The sequence below is a fragment of the Lissotriton vulgaris genome, chromosome 3_1 (genome assembly GCF_964263255.1).
Source record: "Lissotriton vulgaris chromosome 3_1, aLisVul1.2, whole genome shotgun sequence".
NCBI lineage: Eukaryota > Metazoa > Chordata > Amphibia > Caudata > Salamandridae > Lissotriton > Lissotriton vulgaris.
This window is the reverse complement of record NC_141689.1, coordinates 1,876,657,222-1,876,672,657: the sequence shown is the minus strand read 5'-3', so window position 1 is coordinate 1,876,672,657 and position 15,436 is coordinate 1,876,657,222. Positions and strand designations below refer to the sequence as shown.

General features: G+C 43.3%; 1 protein-coding gene across 1 annotated transcript in view; it reads left to right on the top strand.

The window, feature by feature from the left end:
• Nucleotides 1-15,436, top strand: part of ASIC5 (acid sensing ion channel subunit family member 5) — a 468,169-nt gene that overhangs the window by 262,509 nt on the left and 190,224 nt on the right. Inside the window, exon 6 of the mRNA XM_086963310.1 lies at nucleotides 13,946-14,093. Within this exon, the coding sequence (XP_086819436.1) occupies nucleotides 13,946-14,093 (148 nt within the window). The remainder of the gene's footprint in view (nucleotides 1-13,945; nucleotides 14,094-15,436) is intronic.

The following is a 15,436-nucleotide window of genomic DNA, read 5'->3' as shown; positions in this document are numbered from 1 at the left end:
CTTCCAGGTATATTGTTTGGAAGAAATCTTTAAAAACTTCTCTGATGTCCTCATCGTTCGTGAAAGTACCGCGATCAGTTGTCACTGAAGCTATATGATTTTGTGCTCGATCTGATTTTACTTTCCAGGCCAGGAGCCTTCCAGCCCCCTCCCCATATTGGAAGTGAGCTAGTTTGCTCGCCTCCCATCTCTGCATGGTTCTTTTGTCTAAAACCGATGTTAGAGCATTCTTCAATTCTGTTATTTTAGCACGTTCCAGCGATAGATCATGATTGCTGTCGTTGCTGCTGTTTTCGATAACTGCCTGAATAACTTTAATATTCTCCTCAATAGTAGCCACCTCTTCCAAATGCATCTTTCTTCGATATACGATCTTATTCTTTATAATCCCTCTTAACGTGCACTTAAAGGCATCCCAAATAACACCCAGAGCTGCTGAACCAGCATTTATTTCAAAAAAAGCTTTTGCTTCTGACTGTATTTGCTCTAAATCTTCAGGTGAGGTAAGGAGGGACCGATCTAAAGACCACGTCCTCCTAGGGGCTTTGTCTCCCCACTCGAGTTCCATCTTCATCGCTGAATGATCAGAAAGATGCGACGGAAGGTATTCTACGTTTTTAACTGAGTTGGCCAGCTTACGGCTAGTTAAGATAAAATCTATTCTTGACCTATGCCGGTATTTAAAGTTCCTGAAGGAAAATCCCTTTCTCTGCCCCTCTCTTAATCTCCAAATATCAATATAACCATATTGGTTCATACAGCCCAATAGAGAGTTTCTAGATTTAGAAAGGGGCTTTTGTCTACTTGTAGGAGACTTATCCAACATCGGATTAAGTACTATATTAAAATCTCCAGTAATAATGACAGGCTCGGGAAATTGCAGCAGATGGAGAAATAAGGATTCTAGCGCGGAAGGGTCATCCTTGTTCGGCCCGTAGTACCCGGCTAGCGTTAGTGCTACACCTCCTATCACGACCGCCACAATAGCCCACCTGCCGCCAGAGTCGACCATTTGCTGAGTAATTCTTAAAGAGATAGATTTTTTAAAGAGAATTGTAACACCCCTTATGTTCAGCGATTGAGAGGTAGAAACAGAAGTATTCAACCATCTATTTTTCTTGACCAACTCGAGCATTTCTCTCTCAACAAGATGTGTCTCCTGCAATATGATAATGTCCGCCTCAACATTACTGAAGAATTTTATTTTCACTGGGTTTGGTTCGGAGACCATTTACATTCCAGGAGAAAATGTTAAGCTTCGTCATAACCATGGGAATAGGCAATTATATAACATACTGCCCAATTATATATATATAAACTGCTAATTGTCTGCTTCTTGGAGTTTGAATCCCTAAGAAATGATAGTGATGTTTGGAGCGCTCTTAAAAATAGATATTTTGTTATTTTTTCACCCCTCCCCTCCACCCCCTATGCCCTCCCACACCTCCCTCCCTCCCATGGGAAACCCTTGCACTCCCTATACGGATGTACCGGAGGTAAGTGCCCCGACTCCTCCCGAGCCCCACCGATGAGTGCCTCAGAAAAAGAAAAAGAGATTTAGTGTTCCTTTTTGATTAACCCCCCTTTTTTCTACCTTTTTTTACCCTTCTTTTTTATTTTTACTTTTTTTATTTTTTATTTTCTTTTTATTTTTTTTCCCTCTTTTTCCTGTGTGCTTTATTATCTTATTATCTTTTTTTTTTACATCGTGTTGTTTCCTGTGTTATTTTATATATTTTTTTGTTTTTATTGGAATTACAAGTGAACTAATACGGCCCCTAGGTCCTTATTGGGCCTATTGACTATAACTGCGCACTATTATAAAAAAAGCATTTGCAATGCAATACGACTCACATTTACGCTAGACCTATTGCATTGGAAATGGAAGTGTGGGCATCCAAAAATGCACACATGGGAGTGGGAGGGTGAGGGGTGGCAAAAAGTCATGGACCACAGGAGGGGGCTGGGGTACACATGGCAGAAAAAAGTGCTGGCGTAAAGGGGCCAATAGCCAGGGAAGGATATAAATGACAACATGGCCATTAGGAGGAGGATGGACTAACAAGCCTAAAACCAATCAGAAGGCAGCATTTTGAATGTAAGCCAATCAAAAAGAGGGGCAGAGTGTGGGCGGCACTTCCAGAAAGCTTCAACACTATAGTGTATACTGCATGCCTCGCAAAGCGATCAGCGCATTCGCTGCAACGCTAGGCGAGACCTACAAAGGATACAAAACGCCAATTCAGGCAAGCCATCATGAAGTTAAAAACAAACCATGAACGAATCGAACTATACAATGAATAAACCATACAGTACAGCAGAGATGAAGAAAATGATTGAAGAAACAAATGTGGAACAAGTAGCATACAGAGACAAAAGCGATGAAGTATGAAAAGGAGAGAGAAAGGTAGCCAAGAGAAGAGAAAGAGAAAGAAAAAGAAACGGGTATGAAAAATGGAAAGTTGAAGGGAAATACAGGAATGAGAATGGAGAGACATACCTAGACAACTATATAAGGGTGGGGATGGTGAAACCATAGGGAACAGATGACGCACCCAGGTTCAAGCTAACAACGAGTGGGTGAGGGACTGCATCACATATGAAGAGGAGAAAAGGCGAGCGCAAACAACGACAAATCTGCAAGGAAGGAGAGAAAAAAGGTATATCACAGAATTGCTATGAAGTGAATGAAAAACATTACAACAACAATTCAAAACAATGAAACTGTATAACAAAGAGTTAGCATGGTACTAAAGAAGAAGACAAATGACAGTAAGAATGTGATAACATTAAATAATCTGGAAAGTCAAAGCTCCAGAAAAGTACATGGATTCTGTTTTGCATGAGTTAATAAAGCTCTGCAGCTTGTTTGGATCCTTGTATGTTGTGGTTCTGTTTTTGTAAGTCACTTTTGAAGAGGCAGGGATGAAAAAGTCCATATCGGGCCCCTAACAAGCGTAAATCAGGTCTCATATTTAGGAATTCCTTACGTCTATTTGTAGTAGCTTTGGCGTAATCTTGAGAGAGAAAAGGGGTAGAACTTGACCACACAATGAGTTGAGTTGACTTGGCAGCATTGGGAACCTTTAATAAATCAGTATATTTGAGAAAGTATAGGATAGCTCCTCTTGGTCTCTGTGAGCTTGATACACCAGTCGGTTGTCGTCCCAATCTGTGAGCACATTTAATGTTAAGTACAGTATCCTCTGGTAAGTGTAGCAGTTTAGGAAGAAAGGATTTGAAGAAAACGAGGGGATTAGAGCCCCCAGTGCCTTCCCATAAACCATTAAAGCAAAGATTATTTCTTCTATATCGGTTTTCAAGGTCTTCGACTTGTTTTTGAATTGACAAAACCTGTGTTTGCAGTATATCAACTTTAGTGCCAGAGGGGGGCAAAAGAAGAGACCTTTTTCTCTACTATATTGAGACGTTCATTAATTTTAGACCAATTGTCTGTGAGAAACTGCAATTTGTTGCTTCTATCCTTCATAAAGGGGCAAAGAGCATGTACGTCCTCCAACAATAAATCCAAGGATACAGGAGAAGAGGATTATGGTGGGGATGGAGAATCCTTCTTCAAGTGTTTTGTGGTCGCTTGGGATAGGGCTTAGAGAGGAAGAACCTTTAGAAAAGGATATCAGGGACTGTTCCATTACAGCGAACTCAGTAAAACAATTTGAGTTTGTGATAAAAGACAATGCAGAACGTGATGCAGGTGGTCCCAATTTTTTCAATCTTCCCATAAGATGAGGAGATATAGAAATGGTTTGGGAAAAGGAGGAGCTCGCACTAACTGCGGAGATCAAATCTGTCTTATGTTGTAGAGCTCTGTATTTTTCACATTATGCAATAGTTCTGTATAAAATATCCAATCATATGCTGGGTGGATATGGTATTAAAGTGATCTTTCCAACAAACAAGTCAGTATATAGGAGACAGGAGCAGCCACCCTTATTTTCTCTCATAAGCTGGAAAGTCTCCAGAGATTATCAACAAATAAAATGTTGGCTGCTGATGACAACTCCCGGAGGTAAAAAAGAAAAGATATATATTTTCCCCCAATGTGCTCTATACTGACATGAGGTCACCACAGTTGAAGTTCCCAAAGCGCCAGAAACACAACAAGTGCTTCATATTTGTTGCAATATATAAACAAGCAAAGCCTTCCCAAGTCTGAACTGCCAGCATTCTGTAAATGCAGAGCTTTGTGTTACATGTTCAAAATGGCAGTGGCGTTTTTCTACGTTCCGAGCAGGACCTTGTAGTGGTCAGAAGCAGGTCTCAGAGCTGCAAAAAGGGTATTAAAGGGCTCCTTCTTCGTTAGGACGACATCCGCCAGAGAAGACACCTCGTCAAGTTTCCAGTACTGGCATCAAACTGCAGTCCATTCATGCCGCGCCGAGGAGCCTCACTCGGGTGCCACCATCCTCCATGGGCTCCAAGCCAGACCCCCCACCTGAGTTTTCTGGAGCCTATACCAGATTCCTGGTTGAGTACGGGCTTCACATAGCTTCTTTTACTGCTGAAACAGATAAGCTTTACATCAGTTGTTACCTCTATATTACGTTCCAGCTGATATCTATATTGGCCCTCTGACCTGTGTCTTTCAGCTGGTCTGATCTACCGAAGATTCATACCATCATGGCAGAGTGGTGCCATTTCTTGAAAAACGCAACGCCTCAGAGAGTGATCTCCATTCCTAGTTTCATTCCTGGATTTCCCTTATCCCTACCCCAGTTTCTATATCTGTCCACGTTTATCATTTTCTTCACCAGTGCAGAGGCTAGGAGATATAAGGGGATTTCAGCCAATCCCCAACATCTAATCCTGTCAGTTTGCCAGGCCGAATATGGACCTGTCAGAAATTTCCATTCAGATGATATTGCATGCTACTAACAAGACACATAAAGAGTTTGAAAGTGCTCAGCATGATCAAGCTCTCTCATGAGCTGTTTGCATCAACTAAACCATGTTTCAGCTCTACCAATACCTTGTAAGTTAACAATAACTCTAAAACAGTTGTTACAACCAATGCCGATAACGTGACTAGTAGCCCAAGAGTGTGATGGTCACCCTAAATTTGCTTTTGAAACTCATAGGTGATCCCCAGAAATTTCAAAACATTATGTTCCAGTGTGAGTTTTAGTTCTCACTCAAGCCTCAAATGCTTAATAATAACACTTCCAAAGTTACGTTTGAACTTCCTTACCTTAAGAAAGTTGCCTCAAGGCAGATTACCCATTTATGTTAAATCAAAGTCCACTGTTGCCCAGCTGGATTCAATTCATGGCTCAAGTCTGCACTATCTTCTATCACAAGCACATTACCATTGCCACAGGAATATGTGAGATCATCAGCAGTGCACAGGGACATAAAAGTCAGTAAGACATTTCACTTGTACAAAATTAGAGAAATTCAGCCATTCTAGTTAGTTGACCTAACTATAAATCACTCCCCCGCAGTGCACTGCTGATGATGTCACATATTACATCCCTCATGATATGGTCAGTGACATCACTGATGACATCACTGATGACATCTCAAATGACATCACTGATCATATCACTGATTACATTATCCAGTGACTGTGTGTTTCTGTAAAGTTTAAATATGTTTTATATATGTTAATGCCAAGTTGTATTAAAGAATGAGTTGGTGTATAAGTGGGTGGGTGGATGATTTAATAGGTGTGTGATTGACTGTATAAGTTAGTAACTAAATGTGTCTTACTGAATGCATGGGTTAGTGACTAAACTGTGTGAATGTCTGTATCAGTCTCTCCGTCGTTGTGTAAGCTGCTGCATGGGTTGATGATTACGTACATGACTGTCTATATGGATTACTTATTGGAAGTCTGAGGATCTGTATGGGTGCCTGAGTGTTTATGTTGGTGGGGTGTGTGTGACTCTGTGCATAGATGTGTGAATGTAAATGTAAATGTCAAGGTATTTGTAGAGCGCACTGTCTCCAAGCGGTTTCCTTGCACTATTACTCATGCCTCATACCTCTGTGGAACCCTTCCTGGCTTTCCCTGTGAAGTGTCCACTCCTGGGCACCCCCAGGGTGAAGCCAGGCACCCTAGCGCTGTTGGGGCCGGTGTGGAGGTTAAGCAAGCTATTGCCCAGAGTTGCAGCGTGGGGCCAATGATTAGAATAGGCACCGAGGCGAGAATTGTCAGGTCCGAGGAAATTGAGCCCAAGACCCGCTGAGGCGAAATTGAACCCTGGCCCCAGGCCAAAACTCTGCAGCAGGTCTGCCGCTCTAACCATTGAGCCACACCCCTCCAGAGTGAGTGGGTGATTCACTGGTTGCATGGTTTCAAGAGTGCATTTGTGATAGACTGTATGAGTGGTGAGTGTTAGTATGGGTGTATTAGTGAGTGAATGTATATCTCAGTGGTACATGTGTGAGTAACTACATATGTGAAAGGCAGTATATATGTGTGTTGGAGTATATAAATGGCTATAAGTGAGAGTGTGTGATTCAGAGAGTGGCTGTATGGATGAGTGTGTGCTTGTATAAGAGCGCAAGAATGGGCGAGTATTTGTATGAGTGATTGAGCTGGTATGTGTATAACTGTGTAGTTGAGTAAACAGGAGTGTGATGAATTATTTGCATGACTGACTAGGTGTGTGAGTACCTCTTTCGATGAGTGGTGGTGTGTGAGTGTTTATATAGGTGTATGAGTGCATATGATAGTCCTGTACTGAGTGGCCATAAGTATGAGTGACTGTACGAGTGAGTGAGTGGATGTGTGTGTAAACCTAAAAATCAGTGAGTGTGTATGTAGTTATTGCTGTTGGAGTGTCTATGGTTTTGAGAATGGCAGTCTGTTATTTTAAGTGGGTGTTTCAAAGGTTATATTAGGGTATGAGAAGATGCATCAATGTATCACATGGATGATGTCATCAGTGATGTCATTTGAGATGTCATCAGTGATGTCACTGACCATGTCATGAGTGATGTAATATGTGACGTCATCGGCAGTGCATTGCGGGGGCGCAAGTTATAGTTAGCAGAACTAACTAGAACAGAGGAATTTCTATGCTTTTGTGCAGTGAAATGTCCAGCTAACTAGAACACCCCTGAAACCTATGTTTTTTTCAGTGAATTTCTAAGGTTTTTTAAATGCCAATTTCTAAGTATGACGTGCCGTGAAACCTCCTCTGTAAGGCCCTTGTACATAATAGGGCAAGAGGATTAAAACTACCTCTTAAAATGCGCTACGGGCCATTTTAAGTTGGGAGATTAAATCCTTGAATCCCGACGGTCCCTGGGGTCCAACTATCCAACCAGGTACCTCTAGTAAGCGCCACAGAGCTGCATTGTAGAAAGGTGTAAAAAGGGCAGTGGTCTGGACCAACTCTCTGAAATGCAGGCGTCTGGCACTTACCTCAGGTATCTGGTGGGCTAGTTGGCCCCCAGGGGCCCTCAGGATTGAAGGGGAACTAATTATCCAGCTTAAAACGCGCCACAGGGCGTGTTTGCACACATGTCACTTCAGGCCCAGCCCCCTTCCTTCACCCCTATGCAAACACACCCCGTGGCACGTTTTACTTTGGGGGATTAGGCCCTCTTGAATCTTCAGGGTCCCTGGGGTCAAACAAGCCCACCAGGTATCTCCAGTAAGCGCCACAGAGCTCCATTACGGAGAGGTGTAAAAAGGGGCGTGGCCTGGGCCCTCTCTCTGCAACGCAGCTCTGTGGCACTTACTGGAGGTACCTGGTGGGCTAGTTAGCCCCCAGGTACCCTCAGGATTGTAGGGAAAATAATTCCTCAGCTTAAAGCGCGCCACAGGGTGAAGTTGCATAGTCTTGGCGGGAGGGGGCGGGCCTCCGGCACAATGCCGGATTTTTTTTTACTTTTCTTTTATAGAGGGGGCTGTGTGGCAGCCCTTCCTTTCCTGATTTTGGGGCCTGGATACCCCATCCGCCAGGGCCTGACCCATAACTTTGTTTTTTGTATTTTTAAATCGGGAAGGTGGCGCGTGGTCCACCCTCCCAAGGTCTTTTTCGGCCCTGGGGACCCCAGCCCCCGGGGTATCTCCACTTTATTTATTCTCTTAATATATTTACAAAGGAGGGTGGCTGTGTGGCCCCCTCCTGAGGTTTCTTTTAGCCCTGGGGACCCCATCCCTGGGGCTCTGTCTCATTTTTTGGGGGGAGAGGGGCCGCGTGGCCCCCCTCCCGTCCACTTCTAGCCCTGGGGAGCACATCCCCTGGGGCTGGCCTTCTCTTTGGGAACCATGGGGGGAGCCCCAATGCCCCCACGGTCCTACCGACTCCCCGCGTCCTGCTGGAGCTGGCATTGCTTTTCCACATGGGAAGCTGCTGACATGCAGCTCCCCGTGTGGAAAAGCAATTCTGCTTTGCTTCGTTGAAGCAAGAGCAGGTTTCCCTGCTCTCGCTTCAATGAAGCAAAGCAGTTTGAACTGACAGGGCGGGAGCCGCTTTGGTACCCCAATACCAATTTTCTTCCCCCGGATATGACCTTTTTGAGTGACACACATGCGTACGCGGCATTTCCAACAGCCGCTACACACACGTGTCCAATAGACCAAACACGAATGCCCTGGAGCAGGCAACCAGGCACCCTCCCAGCTATACACCGGATCTTGCGATCTTGCACAGGCATTACCAATTCCCTGATAATTACCAGCCAATTAGTCACTTGGCAGTAGGATAAAAACCCACTCCTTACCCACCATTTTCAACGGCAGGGATGCGAAGCGGACGACGATAGATGAAAAGGCTGGAAGCGCTGAAGAAAACAGTAAGAATATGAGTGTCTTGGATGATTGAGAAAGCGTAGCTTTACGCTTTTTGATGCACTTCAACCCCTCCGACGAGGAAGGCATCTTTTAAATGGAAATATGTGTGTGTTTTATCTCCCAAGCATGGACCTGATTTATCAGTAACAGGCTATGATTCTATGTACCCCTCTCCTTTTAGAATGTCACAGTAGGCCCTTCCACCCTCGACCTCCCATGGAGCAAGTATGATAGTGATGCAGGGTAAGCTCATTGTTAGTGATGACATGTATGAATGTCACGTGTTTCACTTAGATACCACCATGCGCGCTGTAAGTGTGGTGATGTATGTAAAGCAACTTTACAATCATTATACTTACACTTTCGGAATGTATGTGCTTTTGTTTCCATTTTCCCACAGATACTCTCGCATAAATACTACACTATACGGGGAGTTTCATCCTCAAAACCCCGGTGAGCGGACCGGAGCAGGCCAAACGTTTTGAAAATTTTGAGAAGATTCGTCAACCAGCGCAAAAGTTATTGGGCGACTGCCAGTAGGTGATATATATATATATAATACCTACTGGGGGTCGCCAGTAGGTAGTTATAGTTAGGACCTATTATCCATAGGAAATTCGTAACATTCTTTTCCCAATAACTTTGGTGCTGGTTGACGAATCTTCGCAAATTTTTCAAAACTCGTAGGGCGCTCTAGTCAGCTCCTATCTTTAATATTTTGGGGGTGATTCAGCAAGCGGGGGCCGAGAAAAAAGGGGGGTCCCTAAAAGTGTTTTCTCCATGTTAACTCCCGTAGGAAACTTTAGACACTGCTACAGCCCAAACTGCTAAACGGAATTATACCAAATTTGGCAAAAAGGCAGCCCTTGATTCAGAAAGAACTATTTTTTTAAATGGTGTAAATCCGTTCAGTAGTTGCTGAGAAAATCAAAATTAAAAAACATTGATATATATATAGAGGCGCGCTGGATCCGCGCACCCTGCCGATCATGAGCTGCATGCTAATTGGCTGTCAACACTTCAAACCAGGAAGGCTTGGCAGCCATCTTTTGACTGAGGCACAAGAAAAGAGAAAAACAAAGGCGCAAAACAAGAAAACACCCTGACCCCCTAGGCCTGCTCAGGGGGTCCCACTAGGACCCCCAGGGCCCAAAAAAGCTTTTTTTCCCCAAAAATCACGAGGTGATCGCTGGATCCGCGGTTCTGGTCGCGAAAATTCTAAAAAATGAAGCACCAGCTCCTGTGCTTTGTATAATTTAAGCTCCCGGTGGGCCAGGTCTCGGGGGCAGTTAAAAAATGTGGGGGTCCCCAATCCTCCCACACTTCCCCGGGGAACACTACCTACGGGGCTTATTTTTAATCTGTGGGGGGCCTCTAAGGCCCTCCCAAGCCCCTGGGACCTTAACCGCCCAGGGCTTTCAATAAATAATTAGCGGGGCACATGGCCCTGCGCTGTCCCGGGAACCATCACCCCCTGGGGCTTAAAAAAAAAAACTCCTGTGTGGGGGTGCTTGAACCCCCCCACATGCCCCGGGGTCTGCCACCCCCCCCGGCACTAATATTTTATTTGGGGGTCCGTTATGGACCCCCGGGGACCACCCCCAGGGGTAATGCAATTGAAGGGAGGTGGGCCGCGCGGTGCCCCTCCTGGAGCCAATGATGGCCCTGGGGACCGCCAGCCTCCAGGGCCGGCTCCTACAGTGTCCTGGGGTGCCCACCCTGGGACACTGCTTTTTGCAATGACAGGGCGGGAGCCGCTGTCATTGCAAACTGCTTTGCTTAAGTGAAGCGAGAGCAGTGAAAGATGTTCTCACTTCAATAAAGCAAAGCAAATTGCTTTTCCACATGGGGAGCTGCATGTTAGCAGCTCCCCATGTGTAAAAGCAAGGCTGGCTCCCGCAGGGCGCGGGGAGCCGGCAGGACTGTGGGGGGTCAGGTACCCCCCCACGGTCCCCAACGGATAGGGCAGGCCTCAGGGGATGGGGTCCCTGGGCCCATAAGTGGCCTGGGAGGGGGGCCACGTGACCCCCCTCCCCATTATAAAAAAATAAATTAAAAAAAAACACATTAAGGCCAGCCCTGGGGGATGGGGTCCCCTGGTCCATAAATGGCCTGAGGAGGGGGCCACGCAGCCCCCCTCCAATAATTTAATTTAAAAAAACTGGCCATGCCCCGGGGGATGATGTCCCTGAGTCCGAATATGGACTCGGAAGGGGGCCTCTTCCAATTTAAAAAACAAATAGGGGTTAGGCCTTGGGGGATGGGGTCCCCAGGGCCAATAAAATAGGAAAGGAAGGGGGGCCACACAGCCCCCCTTCTTAAAAAAATACATTTTAAAAAAAGACCGGCATCACGCCGGTGGCCCCGCCCCATCCCTGCAGCACTCTGCAAACGCACCCCCTGGCAGGTTGTAAGATGAGGAACTAATTCCCCCTGAATAATGAGGGTCCATGGGGACCAACTAGCCCACCAGGTACCTCCAGTATGAGCCAGGGAGCTGCTTTGCAGAGAGGTGTTCAGAGACCATGCCCCTTTTTACACCTCTCTGTAATGCAGCTCTGTGGTGCTTACTGGAGGTAACTGGTGGGCTAGTTGCACTCCAGGGACCCTCAGGATTCAAGGGGACATAATGCCGCACAGTGTTGAAGGGAGGGGGTGGGCCTGAGGTGACGTGTGTGCAAACACGCCCTGTGGTGCGTTTTATGTTGGTGAATTAATTCCTCTTCAATCCTGAGGGTCCCTGGGGGCCAACTAGCTCACCAGGTACCTCCAATAAGTGCCACAGAGCTGCGTTGCAGAGAGGTGGTCCAGGCAGTGTCCCTTTTTACACCTCTCTGCAACGCAGCTCTGCGGCGCTTACTGGAGATACCTGGTGGGCTAGTTGGACCCAAGGGACCCTCAGGATTCAAGGGGACCTTATACCCCAACTTAAAATGGGCACAGGGCGTGATTTCACACATTTCACCTCAGTCCCCCCTCCCTTCACTAGTGTGCAATTGTGCCCTGTGGTGCATTTTAAGAGGTAGTTTTAATCCCCCTGCCCTATTATGTACTAGGGTCTTACAGAGGAGGTCATGCTAATCACAGGGGTACCCCAACGCATAGTGTTCCCTAGTGTATGTAGGTGTTTTTTAGCATAGCACTGGCTCTAGGCCTGGTTAGTCAGATTCAGTTACCACCAGTAGCCGTCTGAAAAAGTTGTGGGCACAGGAGGACTTTCTGGTCCTCTGTTGGTTCTTTTTACACATCTCTTCTTCTTCTTGTACTTTTCTTCGTCTTTGTGGACTTCTGTTGCTTCTTTATGCACTATGGACATACCAATGCCAGTTACAACACATCTATTCAGTAATTCCAAGATCTATACACACATCCACTCCCTCACCAACAGTCCTTTACAGTCACTCATACATGTACTCACTCATCATATGTACTCATACACCTACACATCCTGTTACACACTGGCACTCATCCATAGAGTTACTCACACACATAGTCACACATGCAAACAAAGTATCAAACATCCATTTACTTGCATATACAGTTATACACACACTGCCACACTTACTCTCTAAAACAATCACTTATAGAAACACCTACTTATTTATACAGGAAGTCTTCGAATCTCTCACTCTCACATACTCACTTATATACACCAATACTCACATATACTAGTTTAAAACATATGCAGTTACTCATAAAGACACTTTTGAGACAGTCATTCACTCTTCAACACACCCATACACACACTCATCCACCCATACAGTCCTGCACACATGCTATCTTCAACACATACCAACAGTGAGTCAGTCATTCATGCATCTATGTACTAAGTAATACCCCCCACTGAACCATACAGACACTCATACTGATACTCAAAAAACCAACTAATAACCCATATAGACACTCATGTAGTTACTCACCAACACATGCAGCCACTTATACACAACATGAGAGACTGATACAGATATTTACGTATTTAAAGATTTCTCACTAACCCATGTATTTACTAAGATACACTTAATCAGTCAGTTATACAATCAATTTTACCCAAACAAATCATCCATTTAGACACTTATATACCCATTTATTCTTCGATCAACCTTGAGATATACATATAAAAAACATATTTAATTTTCAGAAAAACACACATTCACTGGATGATGTCATCAGTGATGTCATGAGTGATGTCATTTGAGATGTCATCAGTGATATCATGAGTGATGTCACTTACCATGTCATGAGTGATGTAATATGTGACATCATCAGCAGTGCATTGCGGGCGCGCAATTTATAGTTAGCTGAACTAACTATAACGGGTACATTTTTATGGTTTTGTATGAGTCAAATGTCCAACTAACTATAACGCCCCTGAAACCTATGTTTTTTTCAGTGAATTTCTAAGGTTTTTTAAATGCTAATCTGTAACTATAACGTGCCTGAAACCTATGGTTTTTTAATTCAATTTCTAAGGTTTTTTAAATGCTCATTTCTAACTATAAGATGCCTGAAACCTATGGTTTTTTCAGTGAAAAAAAAAAATATATATAACATAATTGCAATCACACATTGTAGGAAGTAACTGCATGGTCAATGCCTTTGTTAGATGCCCCCCTAAGACATTCACACACACTTACACACTTTTAGACAAACAATGCAATTCTGACTAATGACAGAATTGAAAATTATCTTTCACTGCTGATCTTAAAAATATAATTTTCTATCCTATAAGACTCAGTGTATGCCTGAAATGATATCACAAAAACTGTAATGCAACCAAATATAATGAGTTTGCTGTATTTTATAATTGTAGAAAAAGATTACTAACATATGATGCAAAGATTGAAGAGGACTTTTTGTATTTACGGTTGTTAGTAGCTTACATGCATGCAGTATGTTCTCCTTAACGGTAGTATTTTAAGCCACATCATGCATATTAGATTATTTTTGTCTTTATCTTGTATCACAACTCTTTACTTTACTATCAAACCTTGTTATTAATTTATATTTGCTTTTTTTGTCTTCATTTCATGTGACTATATTTGAATATTTTAACGTAAATTGAGACAAAAAAATATTTTAGGATGAATATGCATTACAGATGTTTAACTGAATTCCTTTCATTGATATCCGAAGCACATACTTGAAATTAAAATGTTTTTTTTTATATATTTTAAGACATTAATACAAGAATACCCTTGGGGACAATGTAACCCAAATTTGAAACTGAAATATCATCCTGTCTACAATACCTATGGATGCTTACAAGAATGTAAAGCCAGATACATAGGAAAACACTGTGGATGTTTACCTTTTTTATTACCAGGTAGGCAAATACGTAATTTGTTATTTAATTTAGTTTATGTAAACTACTCCCTCACATGGTTTAAAACACCTGATTTTGAGTTAATAATGTCATTTATAGTATGGGTTTGGGTACCAATTATTGTACAGTTTAATGTGTAGAGTGAAATTGGAGTACATTGTTTGAATTTCTATCTGTGATGTTCAGCGTTCTCCTGTCATAGGGTTTCAAATTTCCCAGTAGGAACTATTCTTTTGAACAAGATAAACATTGGAATTGTGCCAGACTGATTTCATGCACCCCCTCAGGATATGCTAGCCTATTGACCTGCTAGCTCACAGTGCCTCCATATGCACCCCTAAACCTAGTAAGGTAACAAATGGTTTTGGCAACCTCAGAACATGACAACCCTGACTCCACAAGAAATCGCGGTAACAGATCTAGAACCTTTTTGCTCGGTCCCTCAGAGAGATACACAAGAAATACACAAAGGGGTATTTTCAATATTTATTGAACCATTTTGTTTCTTGTATAAAACGTATTCACTGCAATGATTAACAGACAGAAGCTGGTAAAAGGGATTAGCAGTAAAAGAACAGTGAAGTGGATGAACGATTCCAGCATTGTACATAAACTGTGTATATTTGCTGGCATATAAGTATTTATTTATGCAAGCAAATGTATGTCAAAAGTCACTGTGATGAAAAGAAGGTAACTTAAAAAAACGCGGGTACATTTAAAATGGTAGTGTTTCTTCCTGAGCCAAAGCTAGCCACTTGACACTCCTGTATCCACGAAGAGACATGCAGCATTGTAAAAGGGATATAAACTAAAAATACATAAAATGTTATCTGAACTCAGTCAATGAATGTACGCACTGGACTGGAGAATGGGGGTGGAGGGGACTAGTCAGATTTACAAAATGCTTGGTTCATGGATCACCTATATTAATGTATTAATAGATGTGATAGATTTCCCACCAGTTTAACGGCACTAAAATGTACACCCTAGTGATTATCAGTTCTACACCTTGATGGACTAATGCCTGGTCTATCACCATTTATGTACCATAGCAAGATATCTCAGCATTAACATCACCGCTAAGCTCCCTTTCTCATGAAACGTCAATACAGTCGTCAAAGCACATCTGTGTGCTGTGATAAATATTTCCAGTCCTATAATTATATATATATGACAGAGCAGGTGACAAGACAGTGACTAATGAGTTCTGGCTGGCATCTGTGTACTAGAGCAATTATGTGTAGAATTGAAGCCACTCCACCTACTAGGTGAACCGGGTTCCATGCACATTAGAAGAAGGTGCATAACTATTGCCTAAATAGCATAACATATACCTGTTTTAA